We start from the raw sequence: 18,053 nt of genomic DNA, 5'->3' as shown, positions 1-18,053 counted from the left end.
TTTATCATCAATGTTTTTGTTAAATATTTTTTAACTTCGTAAGGTATTGAAACCCTAACTTTTTAAGTAAACATGGCTCATTATTAACAAATAAATTAATTTTTTTTATTATACTGTGAAATATTTTTTTTAAGGAAAATATAATAAAATTCTTTTTCCCAAAGTACCGTATTTATTATCTTCATTTATATTTTATTTTACTTATTTTAAAATACAATTTTTTTCACTAAATTTTTTTATTATAAAATACCATTTTTATTCGTATTTCCTTTGTCATTTATATTTTAACCTATACTAAATTTACATTAATTTACTTTCATGGTTACGTTATTTATTATCATGTTATATATATATTTTTTGTCTAACAAAATTATATACCATTTATATTTTCTATACATTGTTATCATACAAATATAGTTAAAACATTTAAATATATCATTTTTGTGTAATTTAATAACTTGACATTCCAATAACATTTTCAGTCTTATTATAATTTTCTAATGTTACAAAAATCTTTATCTTCAAAATTATGCATCTACTATAAAGGTATAACAATTATGTTAACAAATATTTATTCTATCCACTTGTAACTTACTTTAAATTTAGCCCTAGTCATCATCTTATTCGTTTCAACATTTAAACTATAAAATTACATAAATAAGTTTTATACATTAAATATGTCATTTACTTCTATTTTTAGTTAACAAAGTTATTTTGCTAATAACTTTGTTAACAATTAATCACTGTTTGTAATTGATAGAACTGTTCACATTCACATCAATGTTTCCAATAAAATATTTGATAATATTTACTAAAATAATGTTAAATTCATACAACTAAACAATCTTCCACACACATAATATGAGTACAACATATTTTCAAATCTAACTGGGGACCTTCACCCATATCACTAGGACCACAATCCCTATGTATCACACGAAAAACCAAATCATGCCTACCACCTACATGACTAGAACTGAAAGGAAGACCAGTTGCCGTTACTCCAACTTCATTAAAATCATCCATAGAAGTTGTACCAATATTCCCACTTGCCTTTTCCTTCAATCACAAATGTCATTCAATTGTTTTTTTGTATTCATGATATTTTTCCCCAACACAAACAAATAAAACTTACTCTAAAAAGAATAACCCTAACATAGTTCTTAATTTTTTTTTACTTTTCATCCATTGCACACTTTACCAGCCACTTCCCAACGCCAATTCCCTGTCTCATCACATTTAAAAAATAAACAAAATAAATAAAATCATAAATAACAATAATGTTGATACCAAAATTTAATTTATTCTATTTAATAATTGTAACATACACAACCATCGGGACAATATCCTTTACCATCTCCATTTTTCAGGATCTTTGTTGCTGACCCTTATCACCTCCCCCAACTCTAATTTGTCTTCTACGTATCTGTAAATCATTTAATTAAAATAAAGTCAAAATCTCTACTTCAAAAAATATCAACTAAAACTTAAACCAAACCCATAGACACATCATGTTTCTTATTACATAATTTTGGGAACTTTGTTCTGCATCTGTACTATCATTCATGTCAAACTCATTACGACGAATGTCTTCTTGCACCTGCAATTAACATGTATTAAAAATAATTATATAAAAAAATTATTCAACTACAAATAATTTACGCAAATATTGAATTATAAAAATTACATTGTCTTGCACCCCATCATCCCCTGAATCAAACCATTCGTCAATACTAATCAAATTATCTTCTATACAATCAAGCAAAGGACATTTAGATTTTATATGCCCACATTTATGGCAATTTGAGCATTTCCTTTTCTTGGTCAACTTCTTTTTCTGTGCGGCTCCTTTAGTCTTCACAACATTAGGATCACATGTTTCATTATCCAATCCAATAACACCCTTCTTTTCTATTTTTCCAAGTAACTTCAAAATCTCTTCCCTGATGAAATTGAAAGTTTCATGTTTTTTGGCTGCCATTTCACAAAGTCTATTACAAGATGAAGCCAAAACACTAAGACGTGCCACATTACTCATCTCACTATCACTATTCCCTGCATCATATGACGAAATAATTGAACTCTTCGCATCCTTCATCCAACGCTTGCATATTAATGTTGTAGGAAACAAGGTGATATGATCTAGCCGCATTGAGCATATAATATGCCCACAAGGAATTCCACAAGATTCAAATAACATACAATCACAAAAAAATTTACATTCTTCAGTATCAAACACAACTTCATGTATACGATGTTGTTCAGAGTATTTCTCCACCTTAAATACTACCTTGTTACCATTTTCAGTCCTCTCAACTACATTCATTGCCCCAGCATCAAGTATCTCAGCTTTTACCAACTTGAAAACATGTTGTGTGTATAACTTTGCAGCCTGTTTCTCAATTTTTTGAAGCGAAGTTGTCAAAACAGGTTCTGTATAAAATGAATTAAAGTCAGCAATCAATTCATTGTACCTGTAATCTCTTAGAGATTGTTCCAAATTATGCAACAACTCAACCATGCTGTTTTTCCTCCTCACATAAGTTTTAATACAATTATTTACTTCTTCACACAAAGACGTCGTTTTAATACCAGCAAAAAATTTATCTCGTAGATAAGCATTTGCCCACATACACCTTTTTTCATACGTTTGCAAAATCCAGTTGTTGCCTTCAAGCTGGTTTTTGCTAACCATTTCCTTCCAAAATGTTTCAAACTTTTCAGGGGTAAACTTTCCATACATTGCCTTTTTAAAATCAGCTAAAAATTTGCAATTCTTCACATTCTGACAAGCATTCTTTCGTAGATGCCATGCACAAAGTCTATGTGTTGCCATAGGAAATACTTGCCTAATTGCCTCCCTCATAGCCCCATCACCATCTGTCACTACCCCCTTAGGCTGCTGAAGAGACATAGCTTCCAAAAAAGCTTCTAACACCCACTTATAAGTATCGGTGGTTTCATCAGAAATCAAACTAGCACCAAAAATAACAGTTTGCCCATGATGATTTTTTCCAGAAAATATTACCAAAGGCTTGTTGTATTTGTTCTTCTTATAGGTACTATCAAATGCAACAACATCGCCAAAACATTGATAGTCACACCTACTAGTACCATCAGCCCAAAACAAATGTTCCATTTTTCCATTGTCTCCTAACATATATTTAGCATAAAACATTGGATCATTATCAGCCTTGCCTTGAAGATAACTTAAGGCAGCCAAAACATCCCCATCTTGGATTTTAGAATGTCTATATCGCTCAATGTGGTTAAAAAGGTCTTTCTTATTAAACCCAATGCCTAAATGACCTCCCTTTTGGTCCATCATGTATCCCATTATATGGCATGCTCTAACCCCATGTTCATGCAAACAATTAACTTGACCCTTATCACTACTTGACAATCCGCAATAAGTCCTAATGAATGGCACATAATTTGAGTGGCACATCTCATGGTTGTGACCTTCCTCAAATGACACAACTTTCCATTTACTTGTATTTGGATCAAGCCGTACACGAAGTTTGGCTTTACAATTAGTACGACTAAGAGGCCTATGCCCCTTTTTTCTATCATCTCTCATAAGATGTTTTTTGTCTCTTAAGCCCCCTTTATTGCATAAAAATTGACGCATTACTATTTTGCCATTTGCATCATGACCAATGTCATCCTTCCTAATCCCAAAACCATGAAATTTACCATATGCAAAGTAAAATTTATATGCATCATGTTCACTACCAAATTCCAAACCCAATATGTCGTCTACAGTCAAATCCATAAAACTTTTGTATTCATTATGATTACTATCAATATGCGCATCATCTTCCTCATTACCAAAACCGACATCACTTCGACTACTTTCTTCATCTGATGCATTGTTATTAGAAACATTCATTTCCTTCTGATCATCTAAATTAACAAACCCTTCGTCATTAAGGTTAGACATCTGCATTACAAAATTACTTAATCAACTAATGGAAAAAAATTAAACATTATTCACGTAACATATTTGTTTCACTAACACTTATATTATATAAATTATCCATATCTGATCATATATTTCACCAAAATACACATTATCCAAAAACACAGTCAATAATAGTCCAAATTCAATGCAACACAAACTATTTAGTTCAACTCGATTTTTCTTTTCAAACTTAAATTTCTCAACATTGAATACTGAAAATCCTACACTGCATGAAGGTTACAAGTAGTAACAGAACCTAAAGAAGGCTATAATACGCCAAAATAATGAAAATATAACTTACCACATTATATTATTGGCGAATCGTTGTCATTCGTCAAACCAACAGTAGATGACTAGCGAATTAAATACAATCCGACCACAATTGCAAACTTATTACGACTTAATCGAGCAAAATTTAACTTACCACTAACTGTTCACTTCAGATTACAGGTGCGTATCCTCCGGAACCACACACAAAACTGGAAAATCAGCTGTGATTTTTTTGAACTCAAATCGATTTCAAATGGAAATCGACACAACCTTTCATCACAACAACAACCTACAAGGTTTTCAAATGGAAACAAACACAAGAAAAACACACAATAGAGAACAACATGCATGAGGAGAAGAAGATGGAAATGGACATACAAGAGCGGATACAAGGAAACACGAAAGGAAAACAACATGGAAACGGAGATACAACACCTGATCCAACCAAACACGACGATGGGAAGGGAAACAACCTTGCCTTAAGAGAAGAAGATGGAGGCAACGAAACACGAAAGGAGACAAGCTTCGATTAAAGAGAAGTAGATGGAGCCACGATTCAATGCAAACAAAATGAGGTGGCATGCATTTACAAATTGGACAAAAGAGGGACCCTCTATTCGGGTTGGTTTGTTGGATCATGGTGCAGGGGCGGATCAGATCCAATTACCCGATTTCAGGTCAAAGTTTCAACACCCTGGGTGACATGGAGTAAGTGGCCACGTGGCATTACCTGATTGGCTGTCCGTACAGAGGGCACCAAAACCCTCTATTCCGAAAGGGCACGCAAGTAACCTCCATTTTTTAGTTCAATTCAGCTTAATCAAATTATAATTCAAGTTTAGTTTAGTTCACATGTAGTTTAGTTTAGTTCAACTCTTTGAACAGCCCTAGTAGTTGTAACATAAAAGCTAGTAGTTTTTCCATTATCCATGTGCGTTTTTCTTGTTTATTTATTACTGATTTCTTGTCCATTTAGGGGCTAGCTAATGTGTACTTAATACTAGTTGTTGGCTGCAAGAGCAGGAGTGGCAGCAAGATATTGCAGTTGTTACAAAGTGGCTATCAGGGGTGTCCCTGGTATGCAGATTATTTCTCTTCTATGTGGTTTAAATTTTCAGCACATTATACTATAGCAAGCATGCCTGCACGCACATGGATCTTGTGTAATTCAATATGATGATTCTGATCCTTTTTTGATCCAAATTAATTGTTTATTGAAAAAAAAAATCAGTATAGGTGGCTTTCATCTAAACCAAGTGCTCCTGCCAATTCAAGGTCAACGTTTGAAGAAAAGTTTCTTTCACAACAAAATCAAACTACAGGTCAGTTTTTTTGCCATATTATGTTTGGCATTTTTTTGTTCACTATTTTCACATACTCTTTTTTGTTTAGACTTTCCAAACATTTTATTTATATTCACTAGAGTAAAAGACCTGAATTTTTTTCACATTTAATAATCAGTACCCACCAACCTATTGAATGAGTTATATGATTAAACCCTTTGATTCTCTTTTTAATTTTACCTGGCTCGTTTTACTTTGAGGTTGATTTCTCATTCATTGGTCATCCTATCAACTAATATGATATTTAGGTGAAAACCTAATGATATTGCATTGGAGAGTTCAATTGATGAAAACTTAATAGGAGTGCTTTTTTTTTTGCCCTTTATATAACTTGCATGTACATAGTGACCACGTTGGGTGTCAATATTCTTAATGATTTCCACTCTCCAGTTGTAATGAACCAGGGTTAAAGAAATCATGTTATCCTTCCTTTCATTTGTTGTTGATATCTTTTCCATTCCATTTCTTCTTTCTAATGTATTCACAATTTGGTTACTGTAGAAGGCTAGAGATTGAGCATCCATAGAGCTCTCTTTTCTCATTCTCCTAACAAATCTTGAGTTTCATTTTTTCATTTAATTTTTTGAATTGTCCAATTTCTATTTTTGGTTACAATTTAAAGTGAATGTAAATACATAAGGCACAAGATGGATAGGCAATTATATAAACAATTCAACAGAAGGTACATGTTTAGGTTTCTATTCATTTCCTGTGAGATTTTTACATGTGAAATTGATGTCATTTTGAAGACCTTGGTCGGAGACGAAGAGGTTTTTACTTCATCCTGTTTGTGAACTTTATATTTAGTTTCAAGCCATATACCTTGTATTGATTTCCCCTTCTCATTCTTATAATTTCAGCTGATGAACTTATTATTCTCTTTTTTGGAGCCTAACCGCTCACAAGTACCTTGTTATTTGTATTAACAAGGTTGTGTTTAGCTAAAGAAAGAATTATAGTAATCTCAATAAAATGATGCATTATGATTCAAATTTTGATTATGCTTTTGCACATTATATAGTATGTGTGGTATCATTATGCCAAAACTAGCAATACACACACACATTTTAGTATTTGGCTACATGGTTTGTAGCATGATTTCTGTTGCAATTTCTGGTACGAGTGGTTGTTTTGTTGGTTCATACTCTTTGGTTGCATGGTTTACAACATGATTTCTACTGTATAGTTTCTGGTTAAAATGGTTGTTTTGTTGGTTCATGGTCTTTAGTTGCATGGTTTGTAACATGATTTCTACTACAATTTTGGTTTAGGTAGTTGTTTTATTGTTTCATAATCTTTGGCTGCTGTAGACAGACAATTTCTTCCGGGCGCACACAAACAAGGAAATGGACCTTCGTTATGAAGGGAAGGAGCTCCCGAAGCAGGCAAACAACAAGACAAGACATCAGAAGGCCTAAAGGCCAAATAAGGTAGTTTTAGAAGATCGGAACGGGCTATTCCAAAATCGGAACGGACCGTTCTAAAGCCCGGAACGGGCCGTTCCAATATCAGAACGGCTCGTTCCAACGTCACTAAAACACATAAAAGAGTCCTAGGCTGGAAAAGGTCGTTCCAATACCAGAACGGGCCGTTCCAAAAAAGTCAAATTTGGAACGGGCCGTTCTAGAAAGGGAAACTTTGTGTTAATTTCCACTCTGGAACAGGCCGTTCTATTTTCAGAATGGGTCGTTCCAAGGTGCGTAATTAGCACATAATGACTGGCCCAGAACGGGCCGTTCCGAATCTGGAACGGGCCATTCTAGACCCCTTCTGATTCCTATAAATAGAAGTCTCGGGCACAGCTCTCAGGGCGGCCAGAGAAATTTTGAATAAGACTCATTTGAGCACGAAAATTCTCTATCTCTCTCCCTTCTATTGTATTTCTTGAGATTTGTGTCGCATCTTTATCTTCTCTCTCCCTCCTATTGTATTTCTTGATATCTGTGAGACATACTATAGTGTGAAAGGTCGCCACAAAGCACCTTCTCCATATTTGAAGATTCAATAAAGCTCGTTCAAGAGGTATTTCAGTCAATCTTCTTCTCTCCCTTTTATTTCTCATCTTTATCTTTTTTGTTATATTAAACGTCATAATGTAGATATTTTAGGGTTAATCGCTTAATTTATATTTTAAGCATCTAAATAAACATTAATAAAGGGGATTCAATATTTAATTTATTAATTCTTATCATGTTAATTTCATCATAGGGTACCGATTTAAGGCGTTGTAGGGGTGTTTAATACCTTCTCTACACTTAATCGACCCCCGAATCCAATTCTGGTTATCAAGGCCATTATTGGATCTTAAAAAAACCTTTTATGTTTCCAATGTTTTGAGTAAAACATTGGTGGCGACTCCATGAACCCATTTTCAAAACCATTAATTAAGGATTAGTCTGGTGTCCGGGCATTCCTTAATTGATGAGATCTTTAAAAGGATGTCTAAACCATAGGTCGCAAGATCGGAAATTTTCAAGTTGCGACAGATGGCGACTCCACTAGGGAAGTTTTAAGAGGGTTAGGCCCAAATAAATGATGAATTTAATAAAATAATGATAAATAATTTAAATATTTTCCCCTTTACCTTGTTTGTTTTCTTTGTTTGACTTGGATATCTATTTGCTTGTTTAAACTCCACATGTTTGAAATAACAATTGCACACAAACCTTTGCACACAACAGTTCCCCTTACACCCGGGGGCATGAGGGTATTAAACATAGGGAGTGATTGACGTACGACCGGCCCAAGTTTGGCCTTGGAGCCTGCGAGCCTTGTCGGAAATCACACTCAAGGTGATAACCGGTTACTCTAGCCCGAAATATTGCGACAGACCTTAGAGTTTACCAGGTGACGGTGATAGAGATACTAGGTCCCTATAATGGGGGCACCTTGGGGGCCTTAAGACCAGTGAGATTAGAACTGTTCTATATAATGCACTTTTCTTGCAGGGACCACAGACCAAGGATTTAAATGTGACTGTTCGCAGTTGTATGTTGATTGAGCATGTGTGTGTGCATTTGTTTGCATTATTTGTTATAATAAGAGTGGATTAATATTTTAAAACAAGCAAACTGATAATAAAAATATAAAAAAATAGAGAAATTTATACCCCTTTTGTACATTCTTAGGTCATCATATCATAGCATCATATAAGTAGTTTCCTTTCCAAAAAAATATATGTATAATAGCTTTTTAAAAAAAATAATATATATATATATATATATATATATATATATATATATATTCGTATCATGCATCATGTCTCATAGTTAATCAAAACATGATAAAGTTTAGGCAAAAAAAAATGGCATGCATTCTAGGTTAAAATTAGGTAGTAGCAACATATAGAGAAAGTTAAGAAAAGTGAATGCTCTAATATACGACAAAGTCCAAATCAATTTTATAAAAAAAATACTATGGTTGGGCCCTTGCTTTGATATGTTAATACTGTCAAAATCTATTTGAGCATTCACAAATAAACAAATCAATGAGACTGATATTTATTATTATCAACTTTCTCTTCATTTTGCATTGCATTCATTTAGAACATATCCTTCTTGAAAAAACGAATAAATGAGAATAAAAAGAGAAATCAACCTATGTGCGTTAGTCGGAAGTAATGGAAAGTGAGCCATGCATAAAGAGTTTAGGACAAAGAACTCCACAATCATCAAGATGCTAACTCTTGCCCTAAAGGGATAAAGTCGTGTCGTACAACCGTGAAATCCAAGCGGAATAGAACTTGAGGAGGACGAATCCCTCAAACACTGAGTCAAAATGAATAGAGCTTTCTTGAAAGAGAGAAGCATTGCTTATTAAGAAGCTGCTAGAATGAAAACTCACAAAGGGCATTCTAGGCAAAAAAAATTAAGAAAAAAGAGCAATGTTTGTTTGAGTTGAAAATTGAGAGACAGCTTGAATGTTCCTCTTAAGAAGCAAGACTCCATGGAAAGCTTTATCATCGCTTCTACCCGTCCTTACTTCTTAGGATATAGGTTGACACACCTTCATGAGAAAAAGCCAACAAATCTCATGCTATACGAGATCTTCTAAAGCGCTACATCCAAGCAAGTGGAGGACTAGTTCTATAGTCAGATCACCTAGGCCTCTCTAAGGAGCAACCTCCTTCTACTCCTCTGTGTATGAATCACGAACTCGGGGCATGCCCGGGCCCTCGAGCTACATTAAATGGGCACGTGTAAATTGAAAATTTATTTTAATGCCATGCATTTTTCTACTTCATTTCTCTTCTCCCTTTCATCTACTCTAAGCCTCATTAACAAACCCTAAATGAGTAAGTACATTTGAAATAAGGACATTATTAGAAACAATAGCCTAATGCGTGATAAGGAACCCATAAAGATCAATCAAATTTGACATGACTTGTGGACAAAAGTCCAAACAAAATCAGTGCAAGGGGCATCCCCCTTTAATGAAGGAATGAAAAATGATCACAAATTTTGCAAAAAATAAAGGCCTGGCAGGAAACCCACTAAGGGGGTTGCGCAAAAATTAGGGAAGGAGCTCCCGAAGCAAGCAAACAACAAGACAGGACATCAGAAGGCCTAAAGGCCAAATAAGGTGGTTTTAGAAGCCCGGAACGGGCTGTTCCAAAATTGGAACGGACCGTTCCGAAGCCCAGAATGGGACGTTCCAATATCAGAACGGGTTGCTCCAACATCACTAAAACACCTAAAGAGTCTTAGGCTGGAATGGGTCGTTCCAATACCAGAACGGGCCGTTCCAAACAAGTTAAATTTGGAACGGACTGTTCTGGAAAGGGCAACTTTGTGTTAATTTCCACATTGGAACGGGTCATTCCGTTTTTAGAATGGGTCATTCCAGGGTGCGTAATTAGCACATAACGACTGGCCTAGAATGGGCCGTTCCGAATTTAGAACAGGCCATTTTGCCCCCCTTTCTGATTCCTATAAATAGAAGTCTCAGGCACAGTTCTTAGGGCGGCCAGAGAAATTTCGAATAAGACTCCTTTGAGCATGAAAATTCTCTATCTCTCTCCCTTCTATTGTATTTCTTGAGATCTGTGAGACATACTGTAGTGTGAAAGGTCGCCACAAAGCACCTTCTTCATATTTGAAGATTCAATAAAGCTCGTTCAAGAGGTATTTCAGTCAATCTTCTTCTCTCCCTTTTATTTCTCATCTTTATCTTTTTTTGTTATATTAAACGTCATAATGTAGATAATTTAGGGTTAATCGCTTAATTTATATTTTAAGCATGTAAATAAACATTAATAAAGGGGATTCAATATTTAATTTATTAATTCTTATCATGTTAATTTCATCATAAGGTACCGATTTAGGGCGTTTTAGGGGTGTTTAATACCTTATCTACACGTAATCGACCCCCGAATCCAATTCTGGTTATCAAGGCCATTATTAGATCTTAAAAAAACCTTTTCTTTTTCCAATGTTTTGAGTAAAACATTGGTGGCGACTCCATGAACCCATTTTCAAAACCATTAATTAAGGATTAGTCTGGTGTCCGGGCATTCCTTAATTGATGAGATCTTTAAAATGATGTCTAAACCATAGGTCGCAAGATCGGAAATTTTCGAGTTGCGACAGCTGCATGGTTTGCAACATGATTTCTACTACAAGTTTTGGTTTGGTTGGATGTTTTGTTAGTTTAGTTCTAGTTTTGGTTGTCCAGGGTCTGAGTGGACTACTCTTAGTCCCTGGCTGTTGGTTTAGGAACTAGTTGGCTTCTACACATCTTTGGTTTGGTGTTGCTATTATGGTTTTGGCTTGATGGAGCTGTTGATTCATAGTTCTAGTTTTGACTGTGGGTGGGTTATGTTATTGGTTGCATTAACTAGCTGGTTTGTTTTGGTCCTTAATTGATCTGGTCATGGGTGTTTGGAATTGTCATTATGATATAATATATGTGATATATATTTTTCTTAACTAAGTTTTTTTTCTTTTATTATTTCAGTCAAACGATGCTTCAAGTGTTCCTAATACACCTTTGGATGCAAGAGGATCATCTGGTGCTAGCAACCCTTAGATTGCTTATAATGTATTTTGGATTTAAAGTTTAGTATAAGGCTAATTTGACAATGTTATGGATTTTATGTTGTACTTGGATTTATAATAGAAGTTTGAATTGTAAATCTTTGAACTATATGTTGGTATTTTGGTTATTAGCAATGGAATTTCTTCATCCATTTTATGTGTATTTTTTTTATTAAGTTTCTTATAAATATCAAAAGTGAAAATGGGAAATTGTAATACATGTAAATTATGCAATTAAAATGAGTATAAAAATTATTATGCATAGGAAAATAGGGAGGATTAGAAACTCCACAAAAATATACTGATTAATGATTGTAGTAGTTAATTTACTTTAAAACCTCCACTAAATAATCTTTATTGTTATTCCGCTTCAAAGCCTCCAGTAAAAAAACCTCTACAATTAGCATAGCTTTAAAACCTCCTTTAAAAAACCTCTACAGTTAGCATAGCTTTAAAACCTCCTTTAAAAAACCTCCACTATTAGTGTAGGTTTAAAACATCATTTAACAAAACCGCCACTAAACACTCACAATACCAGAGGTTTCTAAAAAATGCCGCTAATTGCTTACGGTGAATGTAATTGCGGAGGTTTTTAGAAACCTCTGCGATTTATTTTGCGGAGGGTAAAAACCTCCACTAAACATAAAAATAACCTCCACTATTTAGCTCATTTATTGTAGTATTTTTGTCTAGGTTACCCTTTTTGATTGTGGGCCCCCTAGCAGATCTTGCCCCAAATTTTGTGCAGCCCCCTTTGTGGGTTTCTACTGGGCTTTCATTTTTGCAGCGTTTGTTTGGGATGCCCTATTTTTATTAAACCCTAGTCATATTTGGGTTCCTGATTGTTCCTTTGTCATCCTTTCCATGCTATTATCGAGTAACATCTTTGTCACAAATACATTTTGTTTATTAAAGGTTAATGGATGAGGCCTAAAGTGAATATTTAAAGGGAAAAGAGAAATGAAAGAATGTTATGGCATTTAAAATAGTACTTTCAATTTACACGTGCCCTTTTAGCAAAGCTCGGAGGCTTGGGCGTGCCCCGAGTTCGTGATTTGTACACAGAGAGATAGACGGAGGTTGCCCCCTAGAGAGTCATGGATGATTTTATTATTTCAGAAAAACCCTTCCACTTGCTTGGTGTTTGACATTCAGAGTCAAACCCTTTCAACTCGAGCATGCATTTCTTTTTTATATATATCCCTAACTTTTGCATAGGACGTATCCTATTGAGATTTTTGATTTTTTTTCCTTAACCTTTAATTTTGCTTAGGTTCTTGTCCTAACGGGTATGCAACACCTTTTTTCTTCGATTTGGATTTGCCTTGTAATTCTCTTAGAGACAAAGATTCATTCATTCTTGATCATTCCTCCCATCCCGATAACATTTAATGAATTTGTTGTTGGCGAACTCTATAGTCCATGGCACTACCTTGTCGCTTCACAATGGGGAAGTCTCAATCTTTGAATCATCAATTTGGTCGTGTTATGCCCCCCAATTATTGGTTTTAAGTTAAGTGTTTCCCGATTTGATGTGCCGGGTTCGCACTTAATTACCAGTGATCTCATTATTCGATTAACACGCACAAATTAGGTTTCCCTTTTTATTCTTATTTATTATTTACAAGGATGGCATGTTATCTATATGAAGTGCAATATAGAATGCAAAGAAAATTGAGAAATTCAACAAATATCATTTTCATTGATTTGTTTGTTTAGAGAACATTCTTTGTACAAGATTTTTTTTCGGTGCACTTTGACAATGTTGTAATAGCCTAGAGAAACTTGCTTGATTGACATTTCTCTAGATGTGGTTGCTCATTTGTTGACTTGCAATTAGTCTTTGTTTCTTCTCGGACTTCTCTTCACTCTTACTATTCCCATCAGGAGTAACCGTCAATGAAATAGGGTCTTCGAGTTCACCATTGTTTCAATTATTGCTAAAATTCTTATCTCTATTGACAAGGTTGATGGGTCGGAGAAGAAAGATGCGGTTAGGAGTGATTTGATAAGAGTCAGAGGGTTAAGGAGTGCTTATCATTAATTTTTCAACTCTTTGAGTTCATGATCTCTCATTCTCAAGAATCCCTTTTTATCAGCTCTTCTTACTATGTTCTTTCGAAGCAATTTTTTTTTTGCTTCGATATTGTATACTCCTTTTGAAATTTCGAATGACTCCAGTCCATTTTGAGCATGGCATCCTTCTAGGTTGGAAGAAGTCCAAGTAGATGTAGACGTTGTCTTTTGTCGAAAGAATGATGATAGTCCCAAAGTTTAGCCAGACTTCCTTAGTATAAGGGCACCTAGACTGACGATTCTTGTAGTTTAGAATGTTCTCCTTTCTTAAAGATCTTTGCATACTATGTCTATGCCTTCCATTTCTAATGAATGTATATATTAAACTATAAGATGCATGATATTTGTTATTGCCTAAATTTTATTTTTTTTAAGATTATGATGCATGATTTTTACTATATTTTTTGTTTATTTTTTTGAAATAAACTATCCTATATGATGCTTTTAGGATTAGAGTATATAGAAGGGTGTTGGTTTTTTTTTAATTAATATATTTTTTTTGCCTATAATTCTTATCTATTTGAAATTAACAGAAGAAAGCACAACAAATGCAGCACACATATGCTCAAACAAATGTACACCCGCGAACAGTCACATTCAAATCCTTGGTATGTGGTCCCTGTCAAGAAAAGTGTGTTGTATAGGATAGTTCTAAACTCACTGGTCTTTAAGGCTCCCGAGGTGCCCCCATTATAGGGACCAAGTATCTTTGTTGACGTCATCTGGCAAACTCTAAGGTCTATCGCAGTATTTTGGGCTAGAGTAACCGGTTATCACCTTGAGTGTGATTTTCGACAAGGCTCGCAGGCTCCAAGGCCAAACTTGGACTGGTCGTACGTCAACCACTCCCTATGTTTAATACCCTCATGCCCCTCGGTGTAGGGGGACTGTTGTGTGCTATGGTTTGTGTACAATTGTTAATTCATACAAATGCAGAATTTAAATAGGAAAACAAATATTAAAGCCAAATAAGTAAAACAAACAAAATAAAAGGAAAAATATATTTAAGTTATTATTCTTATTATGCTAATTTCATCACTTATTTGGGCCTGACCCTCTTTAAACTTCCCCAGTGAAGTCGCCATCTGTCACAACCCAAAAATTTCCGATCTTGCAACCTATGGTTTATACATCCTTTTGAAAATCTCATCAATTAAGGAATGCCCGAAGACTAGACTAATCCCTAATTAATGGTTTTGAAAATATGTTCATGGAGTTGTCACCAATGTTTTACTCAAAACATTGGAAAAAGAAAAGGTTTTGAAAGTCCAATAATGACCTTGATAACACTACAAGGAAAATGATAAATTGCGATGGAAAAATTGCGACGGTTATTTAGAAACCGTCGTCGCTTTGATATTGCGACCCTTCATACGATAATTTTTCAAAACCGTCGCAAAATTGTTCAACATTGCGACGGTTTATCGTAAACCGTCGCAAAATTTGTTTAATATTGCGACAGTTAATCATAAACCATCGCAAATTTTTTTTAACATTGCAAAAGTTAGTCATAAACCGTCGCAAACTTTTCAGCATTGTGACAGTTTACTATAAACCGTCGCAATCTACAAGACAATTTTTTTTTATTAGAATTTAAAAGTTTTTTTTAAGTATTATGTATATTATCTTAAAGAACTTATATTTTATTAACAATTTTATATATACTTCCTTTAACATGAGGTACACAATTTTTTTTCTTTATATAATTTCAAAATCGTGACTAGAATATAAATTTATCTTTCAACAAACTTATAAATTTATCTTGTGTGTAAGATGTGTTAGAGTATATAAATAAATATAATTATCATTTTATAACTTAATTTTTGAGTTATCAGATCACATATTATTGAATAATTTACAATGTTAAATTTTATAAATTTTATTTTAAATGTCCATCTTTTTAATATAAAAAGACACATTAAATATTATGTATCGATCAATGATAAGATATAAAAATAATATATAATTATTTATCATTAAATCATTTCAATTGATGAAATATAATACTATAAAATAAATTAATTTGATGAATTATTGAAATCGTATGAAATTTATACACTTAATCTAATTGATAATACTATTAAATATAATATTTGATCCAACTAAATTTGTATTTCATAAAAATTATTAAAAAGGTGATTCACTAATTTTGAAACTATAACATTAACGGATTGTGGGTTATATACATAATAAATATTTAGTAATAGGCTAAAATATTTAAATACTATTATCATGTATGAATTGAGCAAACACATACCTACGTCACAGTCTTTCATTCCAGGGGTGCTCTAATTAAGAAATTTAAATACACTTGTGTGTTTTCTTTGAATTTGTTTAATGTTGTATGAGAAGCATAATTTAATACTCTATATGTTTATGAATTTTATTTTATTTTATTATTAGCTTATGTTATTTATTTTTGTTTAGTTATATTACAGTTTAAATAAAAATAATAGTTAGACAAGTATTATAACAAAAAATATATAAAATGTTGTTGCATATATTATTGTAATAATTCCTAAATTGTAATTTAATTAATGTTTAATTGTATTGTAATATATATATAATATTAATAAGTATGCATTAACCTCTACTAAATTGTGATACAAAATATTTATAAAATAAAATAAATAACAACTGATGTATTTTTAAAAAGTGATATGAAATTTATTTAAAAGTATAAATTAATTTTTACAAAATAATTGCAACACATAAAGACATTTTATAATAATTTAACACTATTAAAAATATAAAAAAATGTTAAATTTTATAAAAATCCAGTTTAATGTATTTATGATATAAATATGTTTTTAATATCTAATATATATTTGTAGATGATAATTTATTTTAAAATATATCTTATAATAACAATTCTAAATGGAACATAAATCTTCTGATTTTTTTAATCAATATATATATATATATATATATATATGAGGGGGTTATAATTACATCGGTGTAAATTTTACTAAGTGTTACACCGCTCAATAACTTTATATTGAATGTGAATTTTGTAAATTCAATCGTTAAATTGAAAATCTTTTACTCTTAAATCATATATACAAAATGTTATATTAATCGAAGATGATTCCTTATAAAACAAAATTAAATCTGTCAAAAAATTTATATTTTCGATGAGAAAAATTTTGTAGGAAAAGCTATATTATTGATGGAATATTTCAGAAAAATTTATATTTGTCGAAAATGTAAGAACTGGTTTTAAATTTGATATGAAAATATTATGATATAATTAGATAAGATTTTAAGTTAGTATTTTATTAATGGTTGATAATTAAAAAATAAAACAAGGATAAATACATTTTTTGAATTTTATATGTTTGATTTAAGATAACTTACAAAATAACTCTTGGTAAAGTTATTCCGCTCAATAACTCATGGTGTGTGTTGAATTTCATTGATCCAATTAATTGTTAATTTAAAAGTTATTAAATTTTACTAATAATTAATATATAAAAATTAATTAGTTTTGGAATAAATTATTTGCTAATTAACAATATAATTGAAACATTAATTATTTTAAATTATTTAACTAAAATCTTATTGACAATTTACTATATGATCTTAATATTTTTGTATAACTAATATCTGGTTTTAAATTTGATATGAGAATATTATATATAATTATATAAGATTTTAAGTTAGTATTTTATTAATAGTTGATAATTAGAAAATAAAACAAGGATAAATACATTTTTTTGAATTTTATATGTTTGATTTAAGGTAAATAAATATATTAAATCAATTAATAATTTATTTAAAATATTAAATTTAATTTATAAGTATGTAATAAATAAATATTTATAATTTTATAAATTATATTATCATTATAAATTATAAAATTAAATAATTTAAATTATAATTTTAAATAGAAATAAGTAGATGTTAATTATAAAAGTAAGTACATATAAATAAAGAATAACTAAATATATTATTATTATTGTTATTATTATTATTATTATTATTCGTAATATAAAATTATTATATATTATTATTATAGTACAAATATGAGATCGTATATTTGAGAATGACTTAAATGAATTAATTTGTACAAGTTATACTAACAACATACATATACATTTCGGTAGCTTACTCATCAAAACTTCACAATTAAGCGTGCTTGACCTCGAGTAGTACATGGATGGGTGATGTGACACCCTCTACCCCAACATACATATACAATCATTTTAAAAAAATGTTTTAATTAAAATCTTTCATAAATAAAACCAAATTCTCAAATATCTTACGTAGAGGATTCACATTCATAAACTCAAACAATATCTTCAACACAAAAATTACAAAGAAATAAAACTGGGTTTTCAAATAGTTTAATAAAGATAACATCCT

At 31.9% G+C, this 18,053-nt stretch overlaps 1 protein-coding gene across 1 annotated transcript; it reads right to left on the bottom strand.

Annotated features, from left to right (window-relative positions):
• Window positions 1-765: 765 nt before the first annotated feature.
• LOC145953189 (protein FAR1-RELATED SEQUENCE 5-like) lies at window positions 766-4,392 on the bottom strand. The gene is made up of 3 exons (XM_083066984.1): window positions 1,688-4,392; window positions 1,526-1,600; window positions 766-1,426 (listed from the first exon to the last, which is right to left on the bottom strand). The coding sequence occupies exons 1-3, from the start codon at window positions 3,947-3,949 to the stop codon at window positions 1,367-1,369; spliced, it is 2,397 nt and encodes a 798-aa protein (XP_082923110.1). The 5' UTR covers window positions 3,950-4,392; the 3' UTR covers window positions 766-1,366.
• Window positions 4,393-18,053: the final 13,661 nt, after the last annotated feature.

Source organism: Cajanus cajan, chromosome 11 (assembly GCF_000230855.2).
Source record: "Cajanus cajan strain Asha chromosome 11, NIPB_CcT2T_4, whole genome shotgun sequence".
Lineage (NCBI taxonomy): Eukaryota > Viridiplantae > Streptophyta > Magnoliopsida > Fabales > Fabaceae > Cajanus > Cajanus cajan.
This window is presented reverse-complemented; position numbering and strand designations above follow the sequence as displayed.

Bases quoted from the DNA above. Each gene is read 5' to 3' on its own strand.
- LOC145953189 (XM_083066984.1), bottom strand. From the start codon at position 3,949: ATGCAGATGTCTAACCTTAATGACGAAGGGTTTGTTAATTTAGATGAT. The intron at 1,601-1,687 runs GTAATTTTTATA...TGTTAATTGCAG, and splicing joins ATGATGGGGTGCAAGACAAT to GTGCAAGAAGACATTCGTCG. The intron at 1,427-1,525 runs GTAATAAGAAAC...AATGATTTACAG, and splicing joins AACAAAGTTCCCAAAATTAT to ATACGTAGAAGACAAATTAG.